We start from the raw sequence: 12,053 nt of genomic DNA on the forward strand, positions 1-12,053 counted from the left end.
GTCTCCCAAGAGGAGCTGCAGCTTGAAGGACAGCTAGGAAGGGTTGGAGGTCAGGGAGGGTATTTCAGGCAGAAAGAATTGCCTGTGGGATAAAATAAGATGCTTGAGACAAATGTGCACATTCATTGCTGGTGTGATGGTTCTTCCATCCAAAGGGAGCGAGCACAGAGTGTTGAAGGAGCAGGTTGTGGGCTTATAGGCACTCGGTAATATCACATACGGGTATTACATGTTTTTCTGTGCTAGAATGCCTCTGAACTCCACTTCTGTTTATCTTACAATAAACATTCTCTTCTGAAGGCTGTCATTCCGTTTTTCCAGGTTGGATATTAAGTAAGCACTCTCTCCTCCTCCATTAAACTCATCGGTCCTCTGAAAATGCCTGTACCATTCATCCTTATAGAGCACAGTGCATCCTCAAAAATGGGAACAAAGTAGCCTATCATGTCGCAGCGGGGGAGGTGATCAGTGAGGGCCCCTGCTTCTGTGAGGTTGGCATGAGATCAGCCCATCCTGGGAAACGCTCAGCTGTGATCTCTCTCCACACAGGATCTGGAGTGGGAGAGCAGGAAGGAGGACTGATCGGTGCTGAGGAGAAAGTGATTAACAGTAAGAATAAAGTGGACGAAAATATGGTGAGCCATTTCTCCCCTCCGCCCTGCCCTGTTTTAATTTTGAGACTAATTAGAATGAGTGGCATTGTTTTAGAGGCTTTCCAAATGAACCTCCCTGTGTTCACTTTCCATATGGTAGAAGATGGGTGGGCTCCAACTAGTCCCACAAATCTGCTGTATTCTTTAGCATCTGGCTATGAGAAGGAATAAAGAATTACTTTTCAGCCGTAGCTCTCTTGCAATACAGTGGGGGAAATATATTTGCAACTAAAGATATGAATAAAATATGAGAGGCCATTTTCAAGTGAGTATAGAGATTTAATAACTTGTAAATGGAATAGAGTCGGGTTTGGTTCTTATATTGCCTTTGGTTTATACACACTATTAGTTATTATTCTATCATTTTCTATCACTGATATTTCTGGATTATTGTCAACTGAGGTTTTTTTTGTTTCGTTTTGTTTTTTTAATTTTGAGAGAGAGAGCACAAGCACACACGTGAGCAGGGAGGGGCAGAGAGAGGAAGACACAGAAACTGAAGCAGGCTGTAGCCTCTGAGCTGTCAGCACAGAGCGTGACGCGGGGCTCGAACTCACGAACTGTGAGATCATGACCTGAATCAAAATCGGACACTTACCTGACTGAGACACCCAGGCGCCCCAATATTTATTTTTAATTGTTTTTAATGTTTGTTTATTTTTGAGAGAGAGATAGATTGTGGGCAGGGGAAGGGTAGAGAGGGAGGGAGACAGAGAACCTGAAGCATGCTCCAGGCTCTGAGCTGTCAGCAGAGAGCCCGACAGGAGGCTTGACCCCACAAATCGCGAGATCATGACCTGAGCCAAAGCCAGCCGCCTAACTGAATGAGCCACCCAGGTGCCCCCTGAGTTTGATATTTAAACGTGAATTGTTGGTAATTTATCCTGTAATGTCACTCCATAATGGTTACCTAAAGGAAAAGGCAAGTGGAAGCACTTAGGGAACTAGCTGCAATACAGTAACTTGTGTCCACACTTGCTTCTTTAGGGGTTTGGTGAGTGGATTTAGAAGAACGTGACAGAACTGCTTGGTTAGTGGGTGTCCTCAGTATCCACCTCCCTCCACCAAATAATATGTGGAGTAGAAAAGAAGCTCCATTTATGCTTAATGTCCCCTTCCACCCAGTTGCTGACATTTTCGTACCATTTCAGGTCATCGACGAGACCCTGGATGTTAAGGAAATGATTTTCAATGCCGAGAGGGTTGGCGGCCTGGAGACAGAGCCGGTACGTACGTGTTCAGCTCCGGAACCTAAATGCCAGGTTTCCCATGGGTCTCGGCTGCTTCTCTCTTGTCTTCTCATTTCAAATGGAAAACGGAGAGACGCTTGGTGTCTCAAACTCTCAAAGACCCCCATCCCCAATTTCCATACTTTTGGGTAAGAAAGCTAAAATTAGGATCTCGATGGAGATTGAAAAAGTGGGAGTTCTCCTCATAAGGATGGTCCCTTGGAAAGCAGCATCTCAGAGTTCCCTCAGTGTCAGAGTCACGACTCTACAGGGGCCTGGCCCTCCTTGAGCTGCTGGTCTCCCGCTCGCCATCTTTCACATTGTGCAAAGAGTCACTGAGACCTTGTCGCACATCTACTTTGTTATCGTAGGAATCCGTGGGGCCACTGCGGGAGGACTTCAGTCTGAGCAGCAGCGCCCTCATCGGGCTGTTGGTCATTGCAGTGGCCATCGCCACGGTCATAGTCATCAGCCTGGTGATGCTGAGGAAGAGACAGTATGGCACCATCAGCCATGGGATTGTGGAGGTGAGTAGCAGGGGCTCTCTTGTGACTTGGCCTTGAGGTGGTGATGGTTTGCTCTGTGCAGTCAGAGAGGCTTATGGAATTCAGACATCTTAACTTCGTGGGTGCTGCACTTCAATTAAATTACTCACTGGATTATTAGATCATGTTTTGGAAGTCAGTCCCAACCGAATTATGTTGGTCCTATCACAAAGGGCTGTTGCCAGCTCTGACGGTGAATGTGAGGAAACCATAAGAGCATTTTATGCTGCAGAGGGTGAAAACTTCCTGAGTGTTTTCTTCTTTCAGGTATGTTAGATATTTGAGAATGAGGACTGTTGATACTCTTTTTTATTTTTGTTCTTGTTATTGACTTGTTTTTTTAAGGAGCAAACCAGGTATACAACCAATCAGGCAACCCTGGCAATCATGAATCTTAAAAATATGAAATAGAAGTAATATTTTTTTTTAATGGGGGAGAAAAACAACAGGAAATTTAGAGCCAGAGCAGGCTGTTTTCTGTTCCGTCTTCTGCTGGTTCATAATTAGAACTGCTTACCACTCATTTTGTGGTGGGGGATGGGAATGGCCGGGGTGTCTTGGTTCCAGAAAACAAATACAGTAAAGAATATGATACGGGGCGCCTGGGTGGCTCAGGCAGCTGAGTGTCCAACTTCGGCTCAGGTCATGACCACGCGGTTTGTGAGTTCGAGCCCCGCGTCAGGCTCTGTGCTGACAGCTCAGAGCCTGGAGCCTGTTTCGGATTCTGTGTCTCCCTCTCTCTCTGCCCCTCCCCTGCTCACTCTCTCTCTCCCTCTCTCTCAAAAATAAATAAACATTAAAAAAAAAATTAAAAAAAAAAAGGAATATGATACACTCTGGAAAATTGGTTCAGATGTATGTCCACCTCCTGCTGGACACCAACTTCATTATGGAATTTCAGAGCTGGAAAAGACCCCAGGGATCTTGGGGTCCCAGTCCTTATTTTCTAGGGAACGCTCCCCTGTGCTGTCCTGAACAGTAAGTAGCAGTACCGAGACGTGGTCGTCACCGTGGTGCTAGGAAATTCAATTCACTCTGTTCTCTAACTCGGACCAAGCTTTCAGGACTTGCGCTTTCAGAAGCCTCTCTGACCCTCTTCTTTTCTTTCTCCTCCTCCTGTGTCCTCCCCACCAGCTCTTGTGTGGTGTCCCCAGTGGAAATGGGACACCCGGTTGACCTCACTTCCCAGGGGAGTGCACAGCAAACACCTTAGGTCTTCTGACGTCCTGTGCAATTCTCTTGTGGTACAGTGCAGTGATATTCCGTCTCTCTTCCTCCAGGTTGACCCAATGCTCACCCCAGAAGAGCGTCACCTGAACAAGATGCAGAACCATGGTTATGAAAACCCGACCTACAAATACCTGGAGCAGATGCAGATTTAAGTGGGAGAAAGCAAGTGGCAGCGCCTGCTGGGAGAGGTGCTGCAGGTGGGCTAGAAGGGGTCCAGCATTTTGGATCAGCTACTGGACCAGCAGTGCTTCCAGAGGATTCATCTGATGTGCAGACCTTCTGGATTGTTAGGACTCTAAAGTACTACTGTAGAATCACAATCTCCATTCTTTTAAATGGGTGAAAAATGTTAATATAACAATATATGATATATAAACCTTAAATGAAAAAATGATCTATTGCAGATATTTGACTGATGTAGTTTTCCTTTTTTAAATTAATCAGAAATCCCACTTCCATTGTATTGTCTCACATACGCGCTCTGTAAATGGGAAATGTTGGTTTTTGGTGATAGACTGTATATGCAGGCCGTTCCAACTGTATTGTATGCGTCACTCCTTTAGGCTCATTCACTGTCCTGGTTTTTATTAGGAAAAAAACAAAAAAACAAAAAAACCTAAGGCAGTATTCCCTTGTTAAATGAGCTAGCCTTCAGAAAGTTGCCCAGAAACTAAGTTTAAAGGGAACCGTGATTGACCATTCAAACACATCATGATACTCTTGCAAAATTATTTTAAAGGACCAGTACTTTGGAAGTCAGGTGTTCCCAGTGCTGGGTACCTTGGTGTCACAAGGAGGTTAAAAGCATTTGAGCCCCGGCATCTTTTAGTGAGAGCCTCACATATACAGGTTAGGGCATCCACTACTGCTTTCCTTCTGAATCCAGTTCTTCCACAGAAATTAGCCTGTAGTTTGTATATGATGTTCTTCCACTGTCTGCCGTTACTGACCGTAGCTTTTTACTGCTCACTTCCCTTCCAAGTAACGTCCATATGTGCTGTCTTTTCCTCTTTGGACATTTTCCCCCGGAAGGCACTGGCCCTCAACCCTCCCCACTGTACCTTGACTTCTCTGCCCACCCTCGCCCGGCACCAGCCTCTCTGCTGTTCAAAGACCACAGTGGTAGGTGGCCGTGCGCCTGGGAGGGAAGGTGGGGGGCTTGCTTTGACGTGCAAGGAGGATGTTCCATGTTTTATGCGAAACGCTCTGTAGACACCGTGGAAAATTTTGGAGATTGTTTCCTTCACCTGAGTCTTTGTGATGCTTGTATAGTGGATGATGCTCACAGCTTTTTCTTTTTCTTCTGTTTTTGTTTCTTTCCTTTTTTTTCTCCTCCCCTCTCCCCCTCTCTTTTTTTTTTTTTTTTAAATTCTGAAGGTTCTGGTAACCTGTGGTGTATTTTTTTCTATTTTCCTGTGACTGTTTTTTGTGTTTTTTTTTTTTTGTCTTTCTTCTTCCTCCCCTTCACCTTATCCATGTGTCTTCCCACTATGCACAGATAAAAGTTCACCCACAAACTCCTTAATCTGATCTGTGGAGAATGTACAGTTTAAACACATCAATAAATACTTTAACTTCCACCAAGACTCCTTGTGTCATTGGCCCGCTGTTAATCCGTGGGACAGTTTTAACCTTGCTTCCCTCCAGACTCTGGGTGTCGTCCTTCCCTAGGGGACTGCCGAGCCGCACCGCAGAGGCAGGGGTTCGTTTGCTCCAGTGAGTTAGGCTCTTAGGCTTTAATTCCACTTTTCATTTAAAAACTAAGGGAACTTGGGGCGCCTGGGTGGCGCAGTTGGTTAAGCGTCCGACTTCAGCTCAGGTCACGATCTCACGGTCCGTGAGTTCGAGCCCCGCGTCAGGCTCTGGGCTGATGGCTCAGAGCCTGGAGCCTGTTTCGGATTCTGTGTCTCCCTCTCTCTCTGCCCCTCCCCCGTTCATGCTCTGTCTCTCTCTGTCCCAAAAATAAATAAACGTTGAAAAAAAAAATAAAAACTAAGGGAACTTAACAGAAACCCATGGGGGAGGGGAAGGGAAAAAAAAAAGAGGTTAGAGTGGGAGAGAGCCAAAGCATAAGAGACTCTTAAAAACTGAGAACTGAGGGTTGATGGGGGGTGGGAGGGACGGGAGGGTGGGTGATGGGTATTGAGGAGGGCACCTTTTGGGATGAGCACTGGGTGTTGTATGGAAACCAATTTGACAATAAATTTCATATATTGAAAAAAAATAATAAAAAAAAAAAATAGAAACTAAGGGAGCCCGGCTGGCTCAGTCAGTGGAGCATGTGGCTCTTGATCTTGGGGTTTTAACTTTGAGCCCTGCATTGGGTGTAGAGATTAGTTAAAAAAAATAAAATCTTTTTTTTTTAATTTTTTTTTCAACGTTTATTTATTTTTGGGACAGAGAGAGACAGAGCATGAACGGGGGAGGGGCAGAGAGAGAGGGAGACACAGAATCAGAAACAGGCTCCAGGCTCTGAGCCATCAGCCCAGAGCCTGACGCGGGGCTCGAACTCACGGACCGCGAGATTGTGACCTGGCTGAAGTCGGACGCTTAACCGACTGCGCCACCCAGGCGCCCCAAAAAATAAAATCTTTAAAAAAAAACTAAGGGGAAATGCCTTCAATCTGAAGGTAGGTATCTTTGATTTCCTCCACCATATTTTATGTTTTCTAAATGCTAATTTGGTTAAACCTTGGACTTCTTGATTACTTCCTGTTTGTTTATATTTTTTAAGAGAACAGGATGGGGGAGGGGCAGAGGGAGAGAGAGTCGTAAGCAGGCTCCACACAGCACGGAGGCCAATTCGGGGCTTTATCCCAAGACCCTGGGATTGTGACCTGAGCCAAAATCAAGAGTCTGATGTTCAACCAGCTGAGCCACCCAGGTGCCCCGATTGTTTCTTCTTTAAAAAAAAAAAAAATTCTATTTATGTAGTTTTAGTCTATAATCTAGGTGATTGTTTTATCTTGTAGCCTTTTCTTGTGAACTTGTAAGTTTAAAATTTCATAGGAGCTGCTTTACTATTTCTTTTGACATCCCTCTTCATGATGACAAATCTGAGTTTTTATATGTCAGAATTTTAAGTTTTCTTTAAGTTACATCTTTCCTTTTGAGCTATTCATTTCCTGTAAATATGTAGCAATCATTTATTTGATCAATGGTCAGTTAAAAGAAAGGGTGGGGCACCTGTGTGGCTCAGTCAGTTGAGCGTCTGACTCTTGATTTTGGTTCAGATCATGATCCCGGTGTCGTGGGATCGAGCCCTGTGTTGTGCTCTGCACTGTGTGTGAAGCCTGCTTGAGATTCTCTGTCCCTTTGCTTCTCTCCCCCCGGTTGTGTGTGTACACACTCTCTTTGTAGTAGTAAAAAAAGTAACAAGAGGGAAAGTTAGCTGAGAGTTTTGTCCAGCAAAATTTAATTTGAGCTACTGATATTTATTAATACGAGTCTTTTCTTTTTGGAACTGGAAACAATGAGTGGGGCCTGTGTCTGGATTTGCAGAGTATTTCCAGCCCTGATTTCTGTTTAACGATGTACCACTAGGAGGTGCTATTTTCTCATTGAAGGAGGTTTGTTTACCTGCCGTCTGCTTACGGCTCTTTGTCCCTGGGGGTGGTTTTCACTGGTGATTTAAGTGTTTTTTAATGTCCAGCTCCATGTAGAAGAGTAAATTCAGGGGCTAATCTTAGCATTCTTACCCCAGCTGAGTGTAATGCCAGTTTACATACGTGGTGCAGTCAAGGTCACATCGCATATGCGTCTGTAAATGTACATGTGTACACATACAATGCATGTATCTTGCTTACGGTTCTAGAATATAATGAATGTGCATGTTACGAACCTGTGGCCAGGAAGCACCATGGAACAAACCAGTTGAACAGGCTGGTTCTTTATAACCATCAGCACTTCCCCATCTGCCTCTTCCTCCTGGCCACTTATATGGCTATCAGGAAAGCCATGGGGGGAAAAAAAACAAAAACACTTAATTTTTAAAGGCAGTTTCTGCCAGAGTGGTCTCAAAAGCGTTGTCACTTGACCTTCTGCAATATCGGCTGGGAAGTGTAGTTTGAGCATTCCTTATCTGGTTCCAAATCTAACAGCCCAGCTTCATTTATTTTAGTGCTTGCCATCTGCTAGCTGCTTTACATGCAGTGTCTCATTTAATTGTCTTAACCTTTACAGCATGGGTGTTCTTATCTTAGAGAAAGCGGAGGCCTTTCGATTGGTAAGGGATGGAGCAGAGATCCAGGCTCAGAGCTGTTCCAGTAATTGCCTTGTTCGCTGTACCTCTGTCCTGGAGGACAGTAGGTCCTGCGGGTCATCCCACAGCTGGTGCCTGTCAACTAGGACCCATCCAACTGGTTGGCTATTAGGACTTTTATCCATTACCAAGTTTGGGGCTGGTGAAATTGCAGTGTTTTCAGTTACACATCCGTTACCCATACATGGTCAGTACAGAAGCAGCTGGGATTAGACTCGAATGTGCTGACAACTAGGCTCACAGGCCTCCCTCACCCTGGATTGATCTAGATACGCAGATATGATACCTATAAAGAGTATGTTTTTTCATTTTGAAAGGAAACGCCCACGGCGATGAGTGTGTGTCCAGCAAGGACTTCCCAGCAGGCCTCACCCTAGACCAGCTCCACTCTGCTCCCTGGTGGCACCATCCCCTCTTTGGGGACCGAGAGAAACTTACTCATCTCCTGGTTTCTGCCTTGGTGACTCAGCTTTGCCTCCTGGGGAATGTGGCCCTGCCCACCTTGTCATCAGCAGCAGGGGCCAGCAGTTCCGAGCTGACTTTGGTACGAGGCCCTCCTACCTCCCTGTCTGCTCTGTTACAAATCAGAGCCCAGCAGCTGAGGTCTGAGCCAGCCCAGGTGTCCTGGCAATCTCCTCTGGTTTCACTTGCTGTCACACTGATACTCTTACCCTAGGAGACACGAGTCCCTCAGATTTGCAGGAATCCCAAGGGTTCGCTCTAAAGGAACGTACAGTCTTACCTTATTAGAAGTGATGGGCATGCAGAAAATGAAGAGAAGGAAGTAGAAGGGCCCTCATGGCTTCTCTCATTTCACAGTTGAAACATGCCCACAAGGTCACATGCCAATCAGTGCAGAGCCAAAGTCTGTGGTATGTGCAATAGGTTCTTTTTTTTTCTGGGACAAACGGTAAAGTGGTTCTTCTAAAATAAGATTATCTTGCCTTTGTTACCTACTGTGAAATTGGGTACTTCCGTCTGGGGGTATTCTGTCTTATCACTCCTTAACTGCAGGCTGTTAGTATGAAACCACTGTAGAGAAGCCTAGGTGTCCAGAGGACGGGACAAGAGACAGAATTCACAGATACTTATTTCTGTATTCTTGAAATGGATGGGGCATTACTTGGGAGTCTTCAATAGTTCCATGGCCAAGTTAGCCTAACTATCTCTGATCAAACTTCAGATACTGAAGTCAGTGGCTCTGATTAGAGTAGCAACCTCCATCAATAAAACATTTTTAGGGGCGCCTGGGTGGTTCTGTCGGTTGGGCATCATGATCTTGAGGTCTGTGGGTTTGAGCCCCACGTTGGGCTCTGTGCTGACAGCTCAGAGCCTGGAGCCTGCTTTGGATTCTGTATCTCCCTCTCTCTGCCCCTCCCCCTCTCATGCTCTGTCTCTCAAAAATAAATATTAAAAAAAAGAAACATCTTTAATATGTGCCCTATACGTATAATTATTTGAAAATTATATATATATATATACACACACACACACACACACATATATATGTATATGTATATAATAAACAGAGACTTGGAAAGTATAAAAAAGATGAAATTACTTTTTTGAATGTTAACCAATAGAGCCTTTTTGGGTCCGGTAAAATATTACTAGCTTTAGTGCAAGCCAAGTGATTGCTTTCATTCTGTCGCAACCAATTCCAGAGCTGATTCAGGTTTCCTTAGTTTTTATTGGACGTCGTTTTCTGTCTCAGGATATCACCTTGTATTTAGTTGTGTCTTTTTTTTTTTTTTAATTTATGTATTTTTGAGAGACAGAGGCAGAGCATGAGCAGGGGAGGGGGAGAGAGAGAGGGAGACACAGAATCTGAAGCAGGCTCCAGGCTCTGAGCTGTTTGTTAGCACAGAGCCTGACGCGGGGCTCGAACCCACGAACTGCGAGACCATGACCTGAGCTGAAGTTGGATGTTCAACCGACTGAGCCACCCGGGCACCGCTTGGTTGTGTCTTTGTAAGCTCCTCCTGACCATGACTGTTTCTCTGACTTCCCTTGTTTTTGATGATTTTGGCAGTTCTGGGGACTGCTGGTCAGGTATTTTGTAGGATGCCCCTCTATTGGGATGTGTCTGATGTTTGTCTCCTAAGACCCTGGGGTTTTGTGTTACTCAGGAGGAAGACTACAGTGCCATGCTCATCACACCATATCAAGTCACTGTGACTTAATCCCTGTTGCTGGCATTGCTCACCTGGCTGAGGTGGGGTCTGGCAGTGTCTGTCCTGGGAAGATATTCTCACCAAGTCTTCCTCCCTCCTCCACACTGAAGGAGTGGAGTGTTATGCTATGCTCTTCCATATTTTATTATTTTTAAATTGTGTTTGAAGGCTTAGAGCAATTAAAAGTCTGGCCCAAGATCTATTTGTTTCATTACTTAATGGCTTAGCAAAGCCAAGGTTTTGATTGTAGTGATGGTTTGATGGGTATATTTAAACTTGTACACTGTTAGTATGTGTGGTTGTGTATCAATTACACCGCAAAGTTGTTAAACAAAAGGCTGGGAGGGGGGCGCCTGGGTGGCTCAGTCCGTTAAGCGTCCGACTTCGGCTCAGGTCATGATCTCTTGGTCTGTGGGTTCGAGCCCCGCGTCAGGCTCTGTGCTGACAGCTCAGAGCCTGGAGCCTGCTTCCGATTCTGTGTCGCCCTCTCTCTCTGCCCCTCCCCCATTCATGCTCTGTTTCTCTCTGTCTCTCAAAAATAAATAAATGTAAAAAAAATAGAAATTAAAAAAAGAGCTGGGAGGGACACCTTGCACAAACAGGTTGGATGAGAGAAGTGGGTTATTGGCTCTGCCTGTTCCAGCACAATCCTATCAGTCAATTCTGTTTCTGAGTTTAAGTACACAAACAGGGCTTTTAGGGGAGACATCACTTTCAACAGCAAAATAACCTAGTAATGGACACCATTCCACACATTTGTTTTCCAATTTCTCCATTGCATAAGCTTCTTCGGAAAAAGCAAATCAGGGGGTGCCTGGGTGTCTCAGTTGGGCGTCCAGCTTTGGCCCAGGTCATGATCTCATAGTTTGTGGGTTCAAGCCCCACATCAGGCTCTGTGCTGAGAGCTTGGAGCCTGGAGCCTGCTTAAGATCTTGTGTCTCCCACTCTCTGCCTATCCTGTGCTCGCGCTTTGTCTCTCTGTCTCAAAAATAAATAAACATTTAAAAAATTGAAAGAGAGAGGGAGGGAGGGAGGGAGGGAGGAAAGGAGGAAGAAGAAACAAATCAGGGGCTCCTGACTGGCTCAGTCGGAAGAGCTTGTACGGGCTTGGTCTCGGGGTCGTGGGTTCAAGCTCCACGTTGGGCCAAGGGCTTACTTAAAAAAAAGAAAAAGCAAATTATAACAGGTGTTTTTAGCTTAAAAAAAAACTTAACAAACAGTGCAACATCTTTTAAGTTCAACAACTTTTTAAATACTTTGTCGCAATATGAATCTGCATGAAACAAAATGTTTTCTTGGTCACTTCCAATCTTATTTTAAAATATTGCAAAGATTCTACCATATTTTAAGTGTTCCTGATTTTTATCAAAATAACCACACTGAAGACATTTCATAACATATTGTACATTTAAGTTTTCCACGTGGGCTAGCACCAGAACTTTATCTGGAAATATTTCCTTATTCTACCAAAGCAGCCAATCTGATGACATTACGTTTTCTGAAATTTTTCACAATACGTTCTTTTCCATAAAATAAGATAAAATGTAAGAGGCAGCTATAATGTTACAAGTGGGAATTTGAAGCCAACTTGGCTGGCTCTTCCTAATTTGGCTACCTACTAGGTAGGGGCTCAAACTCATGACCCCAAGATCAAGAGTCACATGTTCTTTTGACTGAGCCAGCCAGGTGCCCCAGGTATTATTATTTTAAACTATTGAAAACATATCTTTTCCAGTACACAGGGCTTGCTAAAGGTACAGTACTTGGTCTTGATGATTTATAAGGTTTTTGTTTGTTTTTGTTTTTTTGTTTTTTAAAATAGGCTGTATGCCCAATGTGGGGCCCAATGCAGGGCTCAAACTCCTGACCCTGAGATCAAGAGTTGGACACTTAATCAACTGAGCCACCCAGGCACCCCAATGATTTAGAATTTTTTAACCAACTTCTTGATCAGATGATAA

At 44.6% G+C, this 12,053-nt stretch overlaps 1 protein-coding gene across 4 annotated transcripts in view; it reads left to right on the plus strand.

The window, feature by feature from the left end:
* The window catches only part of APLP2 (amyloid beta precursor like protein 2), an 86,406-nt gene extending 81,169 nt beyond the window's left edge, over window positions 1-5,237 (plus strand). For all 4 annotated transcript variants that reach the window (XM_047877724.1, XM_047877727.1, XM_047877728.1 and 1 more), the window contains 4 exons: window positions 550-635; window positions 1,805-1,879; window positions 2,254-2,409; window positions 3,708-5,237. In XM_047877724.1, the coding sequence (XP_047733680.1) occupies window positions 550-635; window positions 1,805-1,879; window positions 2,254-2,409; window positions 3,708-3,809 (419 nt within the window). In that variant the 3' untranslated portion in view covers window positions 3,810-5,237. The remainder of the gene's footprint in view (window positions 1-549; window positions 636-1,804; window positions 1,880-2,253; window positions 2,410-3,707) is intronic.
* The last annotated feature ends 6,816 nt before the right edge of the window (window positions 5,238-12,053 follow it).

This window comes from Prionailurus viverrinus, chromosome D1, assembly GCF_022837055.1.
Source record: "Prionailurus viverrinus isolate Anna chromosome D1, UM_Priviv_1.0, whole genome shotgun sequence".
NCBI classification, from domain to species: domain Eukaryota; kingdom Metazoa; phylum Chordata; class Mammalia; order Carnivora; family Felidae; genus Prionailurus; species Prionailurus viverrinus.